The sequence below is a fragment of the Rousettus aegyptiacus genome, unplaced genomic scaffold, assembly GCF_014176215.1.
Source record: "Rousettus aegyptiacus isolate mRouAeg1 unplaced genomic scaffold, mRouAeg1.p scaffold_m13_p_6, whole genome shotgun sequence".
In the NCBI taxonomy this organism is placed as follows: Eukaryota; Metazoa; Chordata; class Mammalia; order Chiroptera; family Pteropodidae; genus Rousettus; species Rousettus aegyptiacus.
The window spans coordinates 64,120,975-64,139,965 of record NW_023416309.1 but is presented as its reverse complement, the minus strand read 5'-3'; the positions used below and the strand labels follow the sequence as shown (position 1 = coordinate 64,139,965).

Sequence of the window (18,991 nt, the reverse complement as noted above, 5' to 3'; positions counted from 1 at the left end):
GCAGAGGATGGCCAAATAACTTGCCCAAAGTCACATGAATACTAAGTGATAGGGAAAGGATATGAACCCAGGCTGCCTGCCTGGCTCCAGTTGTCGATGTTCTATTACCTCATAGGAAGATTCATGAAAGAAGTGCCAACTAAGGCGAGCTGGCAGAATTTGGCCAGCTGGATATCTGGACGGCCACTCCTAGCAAAATCCTGTATATATGTGCCTAATTATGAGTTTAGTTTCTTCCTTTTTCCACCGTTCGCATTAAATAGAAGGATTTCACAGGTGCGCAGAATAAAGAATGAAGGAAAAGAAAGCTAATTTCGCGATACAGTGAGCAGCGGAACTGTTTCCATGGAAATAGTAACTGGTGCCCAGGTAGGTGATCTCGCGGTGCTTGAGCTGACGGAAGTGACGTTGCCGCTCTTGAGGCCCTCCGTTGGATCCGCCCGGCCCCACCTCCCAGAGCGGCCGCCTTTTCCCGCGCGAGCTACCTCTACTGCTCCGGCCGGCCAAGGGAAACATGGCGTCTGCTCTGGAGCAATTTGTGAACAGTGTCCGGCAGCTCTCAGCTCAAGGTGAGGCCCTGAGCCGACCCGCCGGGCCACGGGATGGGCCTGCATCCCCAGCCGCCAGCAGGGGCGGCTGTGACCGCCCTGTTAGTACTGAGCCTCGTCTCCGAGGGTGGACTCGCGGTTGCGGCGCTTAGACCAGGGCGGGATCAAGCGCGGCTGAATTGGAGCAGCCCCCTAGCGTTCTCGGGTTCCGTTATACTCTTCCGCTGGCCCGTGCCCTCGGCAGCCTAGCTGCCTCCCCTCCATGGGGCCGCCTGGAACCTCCTACCCCTGGCCCAGGCCTCTTCCACCCAGGCACCTCGCTTGACAGTTTAGGGGCGGTGACTTCCGCTGGGCGCCTTCCTGAGCTCCCGTTGGTCCCTTTGGCCTCCCCTGCCCGCGATGATTGGTGCACGGGCCCATCTGTCGCGGCAGCCGTCTCTTGGCTAGGCCGCGGTAGAGGGAGCGAGGAGAATCTTTTCTGGGTGCCTTGGCTCAGAAGCTCACCTTGACCGGCCCCTCAGCTGCCTCCCGGCTCGCCCTCGGGAAGCCTCCACGCCTATTTTAGCCCTGCAGAATGTCGAGGGAGCTATCGCTGTATGACTCCATTTCTAGGGGTAGAATTGTGACCATTATAACTTCATACTTAATTTTGCTGTTTGGTTCATTCACCTCACCAAACTCGACTCAATTAATTAGCTGCCGGCTGTGAAGAGCCTTTTAACCGCCCTGTTTCTTCATCTGTAAAATAAAAATAAGTCCGTACTTCAAGGAGTTGTTAGGATTGAGTGAGAGAAACCATGTAAAAGTACTTGGAACAGTGCCTATAATATGGGGTGCAATAAGTAGTCACAAATTATTGTTAGCTGTACTTTGTAAAGTTCTGACCATTGTAAAGTTCTCGGAGCTGCGTGACCTTGGACAAGTCACCTTTAGTCTCCTGAGTCTCTTTATCTCCATTTTTTAAAATGGAGAGGAGATATAAGGCTTAACTGATATATGTAGACATGTTTAATGAAATACCTATTTTCCTTTATTATTGATAGAAATTAGGTTCACAGGTAAGACATTGACTTGCAGACTCTATGAATGAAGAAACCATTATGACAGTTTCTACTTTCCAGGTTGTAGAGTGGTTAGAAGATTCGGGTTGGACGCTTGTCATTTCATGTGCAAGCTGTGTAATTTCCCTGGGCCAGTTTTCTCATTTACAAAAGGGAACTTGGTCTGTTGAGCCTCAAGAGCAGGATCGCTTATCTGAAAGCTTTGCATATGTGCTCTGTACAAGACACTGCTTTAGTAACAGTCTGCCACGCAGAGATAAATATACTTTTACTGACCTCGGCATCAGTAACTCATGTTTACAGCATAGTAAATGTTTATTAGTGTCTGTTTTCTCTGCTTATTCAGATTTTTTTACCATGGACCTTAAGTGAAGGGAATGTGATCTTCAGCTAGCTCTGATTAGAGGAAATTTCATTGGCCAGACCTCTGGTTGGGCTCATTTTACATGTGCTCTGTGACACTTAATCTTACTTTTGACTCTCCCCTTGGCCCTGCACTAGTTAACTCTTACGTTTTCATAGTGACCCAGCTTTTAAGTCTCAACTCAGCATTAATACTTAGTTGAGGAAAAAATGATGTACTGAAATGCTTATTTATGGGTGTTTCAAATCATTGTAAATGCATTTAGAATAGTGAGTTAAGGGGGGTCAGATTATTTAAATGGAAGAAGCTGCGTATTTTATACCTACCAGATTTTTAATAAAATGATGCTGAGTTATATTTCCCAGTTCAACTTGTGTTATCTTATAAAATGATACCTAATAAGATTATGGATTTTTTCACTCTTGTTTTGCAATGCATGTAATAATAATGGAATATTTCCTTTATTTTTGGTAAAGTTATTAAATATAAAAGTATTCTAGTATAAGAGCCCCAGAAATTAAATTATCAACGTTCCTAGCTATAGTCACTTGGATTTTAAGCATTGTATTAGTTAAATGTTTTTTAATAAGGAAACAATCACCCACCTACTAAATAGAAATGACTGGTGTAGGTAGCTTGAAGTTCAGAATGTAAAAGAGAACATTGAGGGAGGAAGTTTAAAAGGTTGATGCCCATGGGCACATATATACCCCTGCCCCCATCACCACTACCAGAAAGACAGCTAGTGGGATTTAAGAGTATAGAGCGTGGCCATGACGTCTCTTATCGGAATAACCTATTAAAATTGGTGAGTCTTCTTCAAAGTAGCGATTTGGGCCTAATTAGATTCAGTACTTCAGTTGTTAAAACAACACTGGTAATAAGGAAAGATGAATGGATTAATTAGGAGATTCAACAAGCTGCTTATTGATTGATTAGCTGCTAAGCAAGCAGTGTATTCTGAAGCTAGAGAAATGAGTCTCTCCACCTGAGTTTATGTTGAATTACCTAATCACAGGTGATGCAGAGAGGGCACAGAGAGGACAAATATCCAAGTTAGCCATGGGAAGGGAGATGAGGGTCCAGGGAAGTCCCAGGCAGATGAGCACAGAATATGAGTCAGGTAGTGGAAGACATGGGGGAGAAGAGTGAAGGGACATTCAACATGGAGAACACACGTAGAGGCATAAAGATGAGAGAATGTGGAATGTTGATGGAATTTTCTGAGCTTGGTGTGACCAAAGAGTGTGTGGAAGGAATTAACAGGAAGTAAAGCTAGGAAGGCGTAGGGACTGGTTACTAGACTTCTTAAAGTCATTGGAGTAATTTGATTAAATTTTGCATTTTAGAAAGATCACACAGGTACCAGTGTGGAGTATGGGTTGGAGGAAAGAGTGGAGTAAGCAGACTATTTAGGAGATTTTTGATGTAGTTTAAGACAAGAAATGAATTAAGGCAGTGGAGAGAAAAAGGAGTGGTGCTGAGAGACTTAAGTAAAATTAAATCATATCTGGACATTTTGAATACAGAGAGGGAGCCAAGAGTGGTAGTAATAGTAATGTATACACTTCTGGATTGGGGGACCAGAGGAGGGAATGGAAGAAAAAGAGAAACTTTTGGGGACCAGAGGGAAATGGAACGTCTAGTTTGAGGCTGTGATCAGAGTCATTTCATTTCTCTGGCCCTTCTGGGTCCTTATCTGAAATAAAGAACATACAAAAAATTATCTTTAGTATTTTTTACTTTGAGGTATGAAGTCCGGCTATAATATACTACTTTTAGTTTGGTTAGTGCTATAACTGAATGATATAGTGTTATTCCTGTTTTCCAGGGCAAATGACTCAGCTTTGTGAACTGATCAACAAGAGTGGAGAACTCCTTGCAAAGAACTTATCCCATCTGGACACTGTGCTTGGGGCTCTGGATGTACAAGAGCACTCCTTGGGCGTCCTTGCTGTTTTGTAAGGGACATTTTTTATAGTTTTGTGCTTGCTACAACTGAACACTATTCACTTTCTGACTTTATTTTTTTGGTGTGGGAAGTAAGCCATGTAAACAACATTGAGGTCTTTTGCACAACTAAAGTCATGTCATAGTAGTTAACGTTTTACTCATTCCAGCTAATCAGTACTTGCTATATTTTGTTAAGTTTTATTATTTTTTAACTCTTGTATGTGTTTTGAAATTTATTCTAAAAATATGAATGGCCGTCTCAGTTGTGGGCACTATAGCTTTCATTTATCTGAATACTTTTATTCATGTAATACATCAAATTGTCACATTTTGTAACTCAAAGAAAATAGAGAAGAGTGAGACAGGGAATGGTGGAATATATTGAGTGAGGTTACCAATGCTCAAAAGCAACATTACTTTGAATTCTGTTCAAAAGAGTAAACTGTTTAAGACCAAATTAAATAGACCTTATTTCATTTGGAGTTCCTCGTAACTCAGTGTACCTGACAATAGAATTATTTTTCTCAATGTTTTAGTATAAACTTGGATGTTGTGGTTGTCATGAAAGTTGAAATAATACAAATAAACCAAGAAGACTTAAAGGCAAGGGTCTGGCTTTACTCATGTTGGGATTCCTGAGACTAAAATATGGGTCAAGAATAGAGTTTAGAGAAGAAACTTTGTCAGAATGAAAGAGTGTAGAGCTGTGCTCTGCAATACAGTAGCCACTAGCTATATAAGGCTATTTAAAAGTAAATTAATTTTTAAAAGTTAAAGATTCAGTTCCTAAGTTTCACTAGTCACATTTCAAGTACTCAGTAGCTACATGTAGCTACTGTATTGCACAGCACAGATGTAGACTATTTCTACCATTACAGAAAGTTGTATGGGATGGTGCTAGCTAGTAAAAATTTCTATTGTTTGTATTTGCTGATTAAAAGAATGGATAGCATGTTTTATGCACATATGAACTTACGTGTATATGTACATCAAGTAAGGTATAACATACATGAAAGCATTTTGAAGCTATAAGGTGTTTTACCATTGTATATCAGTAAAAGAAAACTTGGAAAGAACCCCGAACTTGTCTCTGAGTACCCTGGATTTGAATTATGTTCTTCTAGTTATGAGGCATGGGACCCTGAGCCTCCTATTTTTATTTATAATGTGGAAATTATAGTGCCTTACTGACCTTTTATAAAGCCCAAATGAGATTGTTTCAGGCACACTTGATAATTACAAGGTGTAATTAAAGGTGTAAGGTGACATTTTTAAGTCGAATAATACTATACAGATGGAAGTACAACTTGAAAGATGTAGGAGAAATTGTGATTAGGCAATAATATCCATTTCATTTTTCTTGAAATTAGTTTTAACAGGTCATTAAAAAAAAAGTTCGAAGTTTACTTGTAAGCAATGCCTGAGTGGTTATATGATTTCTTTTCCCAAACCTATCTTTGACCCCTTCTCAGAGTGTTTATCATATGGAATTGAAACACCACCTATCTGCCAGGTAACTCAAGATGGATAATCTGGGTCCTCTGCCTTCTCAGCACCTGCAATCCTTCTTGTCCTGCCCATCAGATATTTCTTTTTCCTAGATGGACCACAGCATCACCTGAGTCCTGGCAGCAGCATCTTTAACTTGAAAACTGCCACAGCCTCCATAGCTCTAGTTCCTTGTTCCCTTCAGTCTATTGTTTTTAGAGCAGGAAAAGCAACAACTGGTTTTGAAATGAGTAAATAGTTCTGACTACATTCGAGCTCAAAAGAAAAATATTTTAAAAATTTTTGGTTAAAAGTTTAATTCAGTTTTTTCACAAGTGTTAGGATGACCTGATATTTGGTCTTATTTAATGGAGTTTTCTTTTTTGAAAGTCGTTCTTGTTTAAACATATTTTTCTTAATCTCTTTTGTGTCTGTGTCCTATGTCTTGATTATGCAAAGAGCCAGGCCAGGAGAATATCATCGACTCTGTTTCTTAATTTTGAAGAATACTATGACTCTTTTAACTCACGTAGCATTGGAGGCAAGATAGACTTCTGGCCTCAGTTATTTCTACATTTTTACCCCATGAAATATCAGGATAAATTGATTCTTTTCTTTTTATTCCAGATTTGTGAAGTTTTCTATGCCCAGTGTTCCTGACTTCGAAACATTGTTCTCACAGGTTCAGCTTTTCATCAGTACTTGTAATGGGGAGCACATTCGATATGCAACAGACACTTGTAAGCAAAATAGCATTTTGTTATTTTCCACTGGATGTATTTTGCCTATCTAGTGATTTATATTTTCAATATTTTGTTATTATATCTAGTTGCTGGGCTTTGCCATCAGCTAACAAATGCCCTTGTGGAAAGAAAACAGGTAAGCAATGTTATTCAAGTATTTATAGTTCTGCTATATATCTAAATTGCACAGTGAACTAACTTATGATTCTAGTTTAGTACTAGATAGCCTAACACTTAAATATATGTGGTCACTTCATAGTAGTCAAAGCATTTGCTATAAAGACAGCTAATCTCTATCACGAGTTAGGACTTCGAGATGCAGGGAGAAGGGTTGCCTCAGGGAGGCTGCTGCTAGTGGTGGTCGTTTTTGGAACTACCATTCTATGTCCTTACTTTGTAATATGCTGGGGTTTAAAAAATTTTTTTTTAATTTTTAATTGTTTGCTTTACAGAGAGTTGCAAGAATAATATAATTCCCATGTACCTTTCACCCAGATTCTCCAGATGTTAACATTTTATCACACTTGCTTATCCTTCTCTCTTTTATTCCTGAGCCATTGGAAATTGAATTGTAGATATGATGCCCCTTATCTTAAATACTTCAATGAGTGTTTCTTAAAAATATAAGACATTCTCTTATATAACTACAATACAGTGATCAACATCAGGAGATAAACATAATATAATCTTTAACAAATTTACTGACAGTCTTCAGATTTGCCAGTTGCTTTGCTAATTTCCTGTATCACAAAAATCTCATTTCATGGTTTGCATTATATTGTAATGTCTCCTCTGTTTCTTTTAATCTAAAACTGTTCTTTGGTCTTTAATTCTTGTGATATTGACACAAGTTATAATTTGGGTGTTTCTTTTATATTTGAAATTGAACTTTAAGACTAGTGGTTTGAAGGACACTGAAAACAAAGAACCAGTTATTATCTTAAAGGAGTACTGAATAAGTTGTGGCTTGAAAGAGATGATTAAAAAATATATATATATATTTACTAAATAAACCATGTAAATTATTCAGCTATTTTTAGAGTCACATCTCCTATCCAGAAACTGTACCTCACTTGAAACTCAGTCATGTTATTTTTAATCAGCGGAGGAAACGGTCCATTTATAACTTGTGGTATCAGTTTCTATAGTAATTGTCAGGTGAGAGATGTTGTTGAAGAGAACTTATAGATATCTAGACTGCCCTGCTTAATTTTGGATAAGGATGCTGGTTCAATGGCAAAATGCCAGCATCCTTATCCAAAATTAAATTTACTAAGCATAGGCTTTCATCTATTATAAATTGGAAAATTTTTATTTAGATGTAAATATAATGAACTGTTGAGAAAGTAATATTGCTTTTGATTATTTGTCTTCATTGTAAAAAAAGATTTATGCTTTAAAAAAAGTCCCAAATTACTCTAAATACCACAAGAAACAACTTAAGAAAACATTTTCTGACTGAATAGGGACAATCCTGAAAGAGTGTGGAAACCTCATGTTGCTCTTTAAAGGAACCTATCAATTAGTGTTATTTTTTATTTGTAAGTGACAACATAAGATCCAATGTGCTGCCATCTTTGAGAACTTATCTGAAAGAGATGTCATTTCTGACAGCCCCTGCGAGGAATTGGCATCCTTAAACAAGCCATAGACAAGATGCAGATGAATACAAACCAGCTGACCTCAATACATGCTGATCTCTGCCAGGTAAGCCGCCAGAGAGTGTGAGTCATACTGAGTCAGAGGTAGAAGGTTGCTTGTAGGTTTGCTTGACATCAGATTAGATAAATATAGGCAATTTAGTGGAGACTGTAATATGTTCCAGAAGTTGAAATATAAAGGTATGTTTCTAGTAAGGGAATTTTCAGCAGGCTGCTGGATACAAACTGCAGAATGGTTGGTGCTCAGCTAGCAGGCTTATGATGTGAGTAGAACAGATAGAATAATGCTTGTGATAGTAAAAAAAATCCCAAATCACTTTATTTTTAAGGAGTCGTGGAACCTGAGAATAAACACGGGTAACTTGTTATACCTTAAAATGTTATTTATTTATTTATTGTACATGGTTCAAAATCCAGCAGGCAAAGGGAGGGGTATATAATGAAGTGTCCCTACTACCGTAATCACTAGCCACATCTCTTCTCCCCAAAGGAAACCAGTGTTAGCAGTATATTTATCTTTCCAAAGATATCTTATGCACATACAAACAAATATGTGGATATTCTCTCTCTCTCTCTTTTTTAACACAAGTAGTAATCTCCACAAACTTATATACCTTGCTTTTTTCTACTTAATATATCTTAGAGATGATTCCATATTAGTACTTTATAGCTGCATTCCATAATATGAGTTTAACCAGTCCCTACAAGGTATTTAGATTGTTTCCTTAATGAATAACATAGTGTGTAGATTATTTCAAGCACATGTTCTAGTTTTATATGAAGATATGCTTTCTTTCTTTTAAAAAACTTTCATGATTGAGGTATAACATACATACAGTTAAATGCTCTGATATTAAGTTTGTACCTATGTCTACACCCGTGCTACCATCACCCACATATGGAACGTTGCCTGTGCTTGCTTCATTGAGTTGCACAATTCCCTACACTTACCTAAAGGATTCAGAAATTGAAAAAGTATAACTGAAGAAAAAACTTTGATTTTTATTACACCATGCTGATCTATTTCTATTCTACTAGTTCAGCAAAGAGATTTAAAAGGACTTACTTGTTTGCACATCTCTAAGTGAGTTAAGTGATAGGTGAGTTTTAATTCATCTGTGGAGTATTTTATCTCATGGCTGGTTAGTCTTTTATGAAGAAATGCTATTTTATATGTTAACATTTAGATTATTATAATGTTATAATGAGTTATAAGTAATAAGTAAAAATGTAAAACAAAATATCATTTTCTCATACTTTCTAAAATCTATGAATTTGCTCCTGCTAATGTACAATTAAAATTACGATTTAATATAAATTTTTTCACAGCTTTGTTTGCTGGCAAAATGCTTTAAGCCTGCCCTTCCATATCTTGATGTGGACATGATGGATATCTGTAAAGAGAATGGAGCCTACGATGCAAAGCACTTTTTATGTTACTATTATTACGGAGGGATGATCTACACTGGGCTGAAGAACTTTGAAAGAGCACTCTACTTTTATGAACAGGTAATCAATCGTCTCTCTCAATGCCCCTGAGGTTGTTTTGAATATTTATGATCAAAGAAGTGCATAGCTGGAGCAGTGACCCCTAGCCTCTGAGTTGGGTCCTTTCAAAGACTGTTTCTCTATAATCATGTAAATGGTGGTAATCTGTTCCTTATATTGAAGGGCAGTAGCAGTTGAGGGAAGAGCACTAGTGAGTGGGATCTAATTTAGGCTTTGCCACTTACACTCTCTCTGATTTGGGTTAAGTTCTGTATATCTCTTGACATTTATAGCTTCCTTTGCATATAGCGAAGAGATTGAACTGAATGATCATTTAAATGTCTTGTCCTAAAACCATGTGTGGTGTTAAGTTTTATTTATTTATTTTAATAAGTAAAACATTCTTGTGGTTCAAATTCGAAGAGTATTAAGTAGTACATAGTGAAAAAATCCCTCCCACTTTTGTCTGTGTCTGTGTAATGAGACATATTACACAATTTGGTAGAATATTATGGAGGTTTTCTCAGTCTGGAAAAGATACAATATTGGCTGATACTAGTGTTTTAAGATAAGTTTGTCAGCTGTTCATAAGTTCTTATTTTATTCATAGCACATATAAGGTAATAAAGTATATTCTAAGCCTTCAAGATCACAATTTAGTCGAAATGCTTACACATACATACCCACGTATACATCAGTGACTGAGCATTGTCTCAGTGAGTGGGGGTTGACAGGCACTGCCGATGGCACTTAGGGAAGGGTCACCAGAAGGTACTGGTGTCATTAAAGGATTTGTCTAATCAGGTAAAATATTCAAGAGTACAGAGTCAAATTTTTCATTTCTTCAGAAAATTATAAACATACACTTCATAGCCACTGAATGCATTATTATTTTACAGCCCAATATAACTGATGATTCGCATACTGATCTAGAAATATGAAGATGATATGGGCATTTAAAAGGCAGGAAAATATGCAATGTACTTAGGAAATATTTCTATCATAAGTAGTTAAAATGTTAAAAACAAAACATCTTTTTATATTTATGGATAGAAGCCTTTTACCTGTAAATATACTTATTCCCTGATTTTGCCCTAATGACAAGCATTGTCTAGTGTTATTCTGTTTCATGCCACTATGTTTTAATACTATGCATACAGTTGTAGAATGTATTAGTACCTTAATTTCAGAAGATGATACATACTTTTTTACTGATTTTAAAAGAAAATTCCAAAAGAAGAATGTGCTTACTGAAAAAAATTCAGTATAGCATTGTATAAATAAAGCGAAAGCATCTTTATCTTTTCATCTATATATTATGCCACAGAATGACCTAGTTTCCTAGTCCTCAGTTCATGGAACTGTAAGTTGATTCTGATATTCCACTATAAAAGCAGTGTTGCACTGGAGATTGTTATACATGTATCCTGATGCACTTAATGAGTGTTTTTGCAGAATAATCTCAAATGCCTTATGGGCTCAGTGGTTTGGGTTTTGATTTGTAACATTGGGCTAATTTGAGTATGATAGTTTTCAGTTCTTCTGAGCCTTCATAAATCCAGGTGAAAAAAGCAAAAAGGCAGACACAGAATGGGAAAAAATATTTGCAAATCATATTTCTCATAAAGAACTTGCATCCAGACTATACAAAGACATATTACAACTCAGCAATAAAAATACTAAAATTTAAAAATGGGCAATGGATTTGAACAGACATTTCTCCAAAGAAGATAAACAAATGGCTAATACACACATGAAAAGATACTCATCATCATTAGTCATTAAGGAAATGCAAGTCAAACCCATAATGAGATACCATTTCCACTGGGATGGCTAAAATTAAAAAGAGTCAGCCAATAATAAGTGTTGCTGTGGATATGGAGAATTTGGAACCCTCATAATTGCCAGTGGGATTATAAAATAGTACAGTCACTTTGGAAAAGAGTTAGGATTTCCTCAAAATGTAACCTCGCAGTTCCACTCCTAGAAATATACCGAAGAGAAATGAAGGCAAATGTTCACACAAAAACATGTACACAGATGTTCATAGCATTATTATTAATAGTGACCAAAGGTAGAGACAGCCCAAATGTCCATCAGCGGAATGAATGAACAAAATGTTGTACATCTATACAACAGAATACTATTCAGCTATAAAGTGGAATAAAGGACTAATACAGAGTAGAACATGTTAAGTTAAAGAAGTCAGTCACAAAAGACCACATATTTATGATGCTATTTATGTTAAATGTCCAGACTAGGCAAATCTATAGAGACAAAGTAGAATAATGGTTGCCTGGGGCTGAGGAGAGGAGAGAATGACTGGTAATGGACATGGGCTTTCTTTTGTGGGGGGATGAAAGTGTTCTGAAATTAAGTAGTAGCGATAGTTGTACAACATGGTGAACATACCAAAACCACTGAATCGTATATTTTAAAAGGATAAATTTCATAGTATGTGAACCGTATCTCAATAAAGATGTTTTTAAAAAAAGAATATGACTTTTAATGTAAATATTGTTTTTTAATTAAAGCATTATATATGGTTGATTCCTGCTACAATGTGCTATCTTCACACTAAATATTCTTCTCTTGCTCAGGCCATAACTACCCCTGCCATGGCGGTCAGTCATATCATGTTGGAATCATATAAAAAGTATATTCTAGTTTCTTTGATATTACTTGGAAAAGTACAACAGCTGCCAAAATATACATCTCAAATTGTGGGTAGATTCATTAAGGTGAGTTTTTAAAATAAAACTGACTTCTTAGGTGACATGTTAAATCCATAGGAAATTGTAAAGACACATAGTTCTATAATTTTATTTTATAGTGATTTAGCTCTCCCAACAGCTTCAAATTAGCAGACATTTAAATGTTTGCTAAGAGTCTGGGAGTAGCAGTTCTGGCAGAATCTCTCTCTGACTCCATTCCATTCCAGTTCATACACCTTCTGTTCATCTGACTGAGACAGAATGTTCCTCAGGAATCTACTTTCAGACTTTAGCTCTGAGCATTTACAGCTGTAGATGTTTAAGCTTCAATAAGGGTTGATTTTTTTTTTTTTAAATTCTTCATTATTATATAGTGAAAATACTGAAAAAGCAATGCTGATTTTATTGAACTCAATTTGCCCAAGTGTTGGGAAATCATACTAGAGCTTCTATGTGAAGACTGCAAGTTCTGCTCACTGAACTTTTGTTTCCACTGACAACCCAGCTTTGGGACCACATCAAAAAATAACTATTTAAAAAAATTTTTTTGAAGTACATGCTCATAATTTAAAAAAAACATTGAGCAATTTAGAAGACCATGAGGCCACAATAATTTTAATAACAATTTTACCATGTTCTTGTACAAAACTCAAAATTACAAGATATTAATTTGAAAATATTCCTAATGAGAAGATTTTTATGTTTTGTCAAAGATAGCCAGTGTCCTTCATCTAAGAGCCCTATGGTGGTTCTCAGGCTTCTAGGCTGCCTTGTCACAGACTAGGGGTGGAGTAGGGGAGGGAAGGTGGCTAAGAGAGATCCCATGGAAAAGTGACAGGCAGGACAGGTTTAGGATAGCCATTCTCAGATCATTTTGGAGAACTCCCATGGTTCCTTCAAGTGGCCCTTGAGCTGGCCAGTTACCGAAGGAACGTTTTTATAAAATGTCATTCACAAGCATTATAGTTTATGTATGAGATAGAAATGGTGAAAAGAACACAGACCTCAGAGTAGAGATATAGGTTTGAATCCAGTTTATACCTGTGCTTCTCATGAGCATTCCACATTCTTTTGGAGTTCTGCCTCAACTTCTTAATATTTAAAATAAAGGATAATGTGTGTAAAGTAAAATACCAAAGGGCAGCTCAAGCTCTTAGTAGGCCCCCAGCTACTGTTAGTTCTGTTTTCCTCCTCCTCATTAAAAGTAGCAGATTGTCCCTTTATATCTGGGGAGTTGTTTATGTGTGTCTGAGAGTGCAAGAGAGTTGAGAAAGATGGAAGTTCTGCCTTCTTTGTTCCCAATGTAACTTCAATAGAAAAAAAAAGCCACTGATAGAGAAAAAAAGATGTGCATGCCTTTACTAAATGCAGTGCCCTTTCACCTGCTATGCACTTATTTGCTCTGTACTATACAGCTTTTTCGAAAATAAATTATGATGAATTTCTCTCCTTGGTCTTAAAAATTAGGCATTTGTTGGGTAACAAAGGATATTGAATGTACTTGCTCAAAATACAGTACTATGTTTTCTTTTACTTCCTATACAGATTTTATTCCTCTAATGGTAATCTGATATTTTTCCTCACCTTCAAACCTTTAGCCTCTTAGCAATGCGTACCATGAGTTAGCACAAGTTTATTCAACCAATAATCCCTCAGAGCTCCGCAACCTGGTACATAAGCACAGTGAAACTTTTACTCGTGATAACAACATGGGACTGGTGAAGCAATGCTTGTCCTCTCTCTATAAGAAGAATATTCAAAGGCTAACCAAGGTGAGTCAAATACTACCCTCAGCATTTCCTGACACCCTGGGACCTCCCCTCATCTCTTTTCCCTCTCAGTGCTGAGCTAGCAGGTACAGGAATAAAGTATGGCAAGAGTTCTATACTAAGAAATAATTGCAACCAATTTCTTAGAGTTTGATTTATACTTTTTGGTCTTTTTAGGGCTAGAACAGGGTATTTGAGAAGAGGAATAGGTGAAGAGGAAGATGGGTAGGAGATAATGGCTACTTTGGGAGGCAAGGAAAGGTAGCCTGAGAGAGGTAAACAGTTTCATGGGCAGATGGGGTGATGCTAACAAAGCAGATTAAGTCCCTTGTGACCAGCCTTGGAACTTTTGAGGCTGTGTTTCTATTTGAACACAGTAGTACTCTGACGTTAATTACCGTTTAAGCCAGAGTTGAATGAGCTATGTGCCGTTGAACTGTAGAAAGTAAGCCAATTCTATCATTTTTATTTCTAAAGTGAAAGTAATCTGATATTTTTTGATTATATAAAAGTATAAAAGAAAAATCCTATGTGAGCTAGGAAGGCATATACTGCAAGGAATAGCAAACTGACTAGGAGCAGCTTAAACAAATAGAAGATTTTTTTTTTTTCACTTGAGAAGTAGTCTGGTCAGCTGCAGCAGTTCACAGCTGGTGAGAACATGGTAAAGCTCTTCCTATGCATACCTTCTGCCCTATGTCAGCAGTGAGATAATGGGTGAAGGAACAGAGGAGCAAGAATAGGATGTGTCTGTTGCTAGGTGACCTAGCAATGGGAGGGCTGCTGAGTTTCCATTGGAGCATAGGAAAGAATGATGGATCTTACACTGGAGGGCCTGGAGTTTCTCCAGAAGGGAAAGTGGTGAGTAGGGGATAGTCATGGAGGCAGTTGACCATGCAAGAAGAGGAAGGAAGGTGGTCACTGAAAAAGAAAAGGAAACTCCTAAATATGCTAGAGAGGGTAACTATAGCTTCCTCACTAGCAATAGGAAATGTTAACTTTGTAAAAAGTTAATTTGTAAGAGGAAAATGAAGACTCAAAGAGAAAGCAACTTAAGAAAATAAAAAAGCAAATGTAACCTGTCAGAGAAAAACTGATTTGACCACAGGCAAAAAAGGATCTAAGGGACTCAAGGTAACAAGCTGCCTTATTCTCCCCATAAAATTTTCTGTTTGGTCCAGGTGCCAACAGAAGCATTCTAATTTCCTGTCTCACTTTCAAGAGAGCCATCGAAAAAGAGCTGTTTGTTACTAGTACTTGAGGATTTGATAAAAAGATCAAAATATTACCAAGGTTTAACGATGGTATATTTCAGAAAAATGTTAAATTTCAAAATGGCAAAGTTAAAGAATTAGAACTTACATAATCTAATAAGTAGGCATCACTGCAAAAATCATCAATTAACTATCTTGTGAAGTAATCAACCACAGTTTCTCACTTAGAATAAGTTGATAGTTTATCCTTTGAGAAGTCTATGTAGGAAAGTACAGTTTTGATTTGGATCAGATAAATCTAGAACATGATTTTGACCATGTGAACAGGAAAGACCTCAAAGTCGTCAGTCCAGGGCTAGGGTGCTGGCTGGGTCTTGCATGTGCAGACTCATGGTTAATTGGGGTCCACTGAGCTCATAAGCACTGCCCTGGGGATATAAGAGAGGAAAAGCATGGCTACTAGTGGGCAGGGACAGTGTCATAAAATGATATCTTTAGTCAGAAGGTTAAATCTTTGATAGTTGTTGTTATACTTTTTGACATCATATTCGTATGTAATAATAGAAGGGATTTTCTAGACACATTAGTCTTATTCAGAATTCAGAAAATCAAAAGCTTTTTAAGAAGTCTCAACAGGTAGATTGTGTCAATGTTGGTAACAAGAACTGTGTCCCATAGTATTGCTGTCTGGAAGGCAAGTATGGACAAGGGGACATCACATGGAGCCTAAATCCCTTACTCTATGTTAACATTTTGGTGGACATTTTTCTAGATTCCTCTTGTTTCTGTCTCTTCTCTATGTGCATATGTAGACATTCCAAATAAATGTAATTTGGATCATATTCTATATGCTGTTTTGTACTCTGCTTTTTTTTTGTTATATATCTTAAACCTTTTCCCAGCAACATAACCCTGTATCACAAATACCCTACCTGGTAGTCTGTTGTATAGATAGTTCATAATTTATGCAACCAGTCCTCTACTGATGGACATTCAGGTCGCAGTTTCTGTTTATTTTGAAATAGGACAAATGATACTTTTATATGTACTTAGAAATGTCCACTTTTACGTTAAACTACTAGATACTTCTTAAAATTAACAATAATTTTATTTTCTTGGGTATTGCTCTCTGAACTAAACTATATGTAGAGTTTTTTGGTCATTAGCTTATTGGGAATTTTCAAAATCAGTTTTAATGTGCCCTGCTCCGAAAATGCCATTGTTATAAATATTGCCAGCTTTTCTCAAAAAAATAATGTAAAATAAAATAGAAGAGCTCTTTTAATTTGTCGCTGAAAGAGACATTTTCATTAAGTCCTAAGTAGAGAAATGGTAAACACCGGTTTCCTTCTAACTCTCCATTTGTTTATACATTTTAGCTTTGAATTTTGAAGGGTGAATGTGATAGTTTCATTTTTCTTTTATTTAATTGGTAATATATTTATACTACAAAATTCAAAAGATACAGAAATCTCCAGCCACCCTTTTTCTTTACCCAGAGGCAACCCAGTGTCACCAGTTTCTTGGGATTTCATCTAGAGATTGTCTGTGCACATATAAGGTCACACATACATGTGTGTACTTTCATACATATGCATGCATTCTTTTTTACATAGATATTAGCATGCCATATACACTGTTATGCATCCTTCTCTTTTATATTTAATGATGTACATGTCTTAGATTCCTTTTCAGTTCATAAAAGGTCCTCACTTTTTATTTTTTTTTTACAACTGCATAGTAGTACATTTATATAATTGTACTGTGCTATATATTTAACCAGTCCTCTGTTGATAGACATATAGGTGGTTCCAATCTTTTGCTATTGCATACAATGCTACAGTTAATAATCTTGCATATATGTCATTTCAGACATAGGAAAGTATGTGTAGGATACAGTTCTAGAAGCCATTACTCTAGAAAATTAATGACTAAAACCACTGGGTTTGTCAATTCTCAGTCATCTTCACAACAAAAAGGTGTTTTGTACAATAATGGAAAGCAAATTTTCAATGATTTAGTAGAACTCTGTATACACATTTAATAAATTTTCTTGGTCGTTTTTACCTGTGATTCTGTTTTTGAACTTCAGACCTTTTTAACACTATCATTACAAGATATGGCAAGTCGTGTGCAGTTATCTGGACCTCAGGAAGCAGAAAAATATGTCCTACACATGGTAAGTATGTTTTCATTTTTAAGAAGTTTATTAGTGAATTTTTGTCCTTGTAAAAGTAAGAGGTGTTTGTATGGAAAACATGAAAAAGGAAGACAGGAGAGACATCCACAGTCAACCCCTGTGGACATTTTGGTTTATTACCTTATGATCTATGGGGTTTTCCAGTCATGTGTACTCATATGATTTACATGGTGTACCCTATTTGCACTCCTTATTTACATTTTCATTGTCAGGAGTTTTTTGTAAACATTTAAAACACTTGAGATATTTTAGTTATTTAAAGAGGCATAAAGCAATGGTACTTGGCATGCTGGTCCATGATAAGGTCACTCGCTTGTGCCTTTATCATTATGTAGATCAGGGTACCATTACCATCACCAACAAAGTTCTGTTCAGCTAGGCAGTGCACTTAGTGATGTCACTGATTGCAGTCTTACTCAAGCCCCTTCTAAACTCAGAGTGGTGTTGATGTAAAGGATGCTAGAGCAGGCACCCATGTGCTCAGGACCCTGCTTCAGAAATCAGATATTACCAGTATATACCTGACACCCCTGATCACTTCCTAGTTGCATCTCCCACTCCCCTGTATTTGGATAAGCATCATTTAGTTGACTACATGGTAAACCAACCAAGTTGAGATTCTAATCTACCTACCTATTCAGTTATATATAAGTACATGGCTCTGATCCACCAGAACAAACCTATGTACTCAGCTCAAGTCAGGCAAATCTTATGTGTAGAAAGTCAACATTCTACATTTTTCTGCTAGTGATCTCCCCTGTGATTTCAGAAGCACTGCTATATCAGGATTAGGAGTAATAAAACTATTTTCCATTGTGATAATGGAGTATTTTATTTCCATAGTTCAATTTACAAATGTTTTGAGGTTTTTCTCTTTCAGCATAACCCTCAAAACACACACATGCATCCCCCAAACAGACAAAACCTTTATGACGTAACCAACCTTAGAGTGCCTGCTAAGAGCGTCTTGCTAACCCTACAGGGGTAACAGGGAATGAGTAAGCTAGAGTCTCCATGGGACTCACTCTTTAGTGTTGGGTAAGAAGAAATACATAAGTGGTTATGACACCAGCCAGAACACATGAGCTAGCAAAATGCTTTTAGCAAAATGCTTTGAGGGGTCAAAGAAGAGGGGGATGGATTTTGAACACTACATGACCAACCCAGACAAACCCTAATAGGCTCTGGATCATCTGGAGGTGTTTTGTCTGCAAGGGGCATTTGGCATTGTCTGAAGACATCTTTGGTTGTCACAGCTAGGGGTACTACTTGCATCCAGGGGGTAGAGGTCAGAAATGCTTTTAAGCATCTTAAAATGCAAAGGAGCACCCACACAACAAATAATTATCTGGCGCAATATGTCAGTACTGCCAAGCTTGAAAAATTCTTCCCTAGAGTGTAAGATCCATGAAGGTTGGATTTTTTTTTTTTTAAGACTTTATTTTTTTAGAGCACTTTGAGATTCGCAGCAAAATAGAGGGGAAGGTACAGAGATTTCCCATTTACCCCATGCCCTCTGCACATACATAACCTCCCCCATTATCAACATTCCTCACCGGCGTAATACATTTGTTACAATCAATGAATCCATGGGGAAACATCATTATTACTCAAAGTCCATAGTTTCCCTTAGGATTCACTCTTGGTGTTGTACATCCTCTGAATTTGGACAAATGTATAATGATGTGTATCCATCATTATGGTCTGATACACAGTATTTTCACTGCCCTGAATATCTTCTGTGCTCTGCCTCTTTATCCCACCCCTGGCAACCACTGATCTTTTTAC

General features: G+C 37.0%; 1 protein-coding gene across 1 annotated transcript in view; it reads left to right on the top strand.

Annotated features, from left to right (window-relative positions):
- Positions 1 to 406: 406 nt before the first annotated feature.
- Positions 407 to 18,991, top strand: part of COPS3 (COP9 signalosome subunit 3) — a 29,215-nt gene continuing 10,630 nt past the window's right edge. The window contains exons 1-9 of the mRNA XM_016136217.2: positions 407 to 569; positions 3,805 to 3,934; positions 6,042 to 6,154; positions 6,244 to 6,293; positions 7,772 to 7,864; positions 9,148 to 9,327; positions 11,907 to 12,047; positions 13,619 to 13,792; positions 17,096 to 17,182. Of these exons, the coding sequence (XP_015991703.1) occupies positions 515 to 569; positions 3,805 to 3,934; positions 6,042 to 6,154; positions 6,244 to 6,293; positions 7,772 to 7,864; positions 9,148 to 9,327; positions 11,907 to 12,047; positions 13,619 to 13,792; positions 17,096 to 17,182 (1,023 nt within the window). The 5' untranslated portion in view covers positions 407 to 514. The remainder of the gene's footprint in view (positions 570 to 3,804; positions 3,935 to 6,041; positions 6,155 to 6,243; positions 6,294 to 7,771; positions 7,865 to 9,147; positions 9,328 to 11,906; positions 12,048 to 13,618; positions 13,793 to 17,095; positions 17,183 to 18,991) is intronic.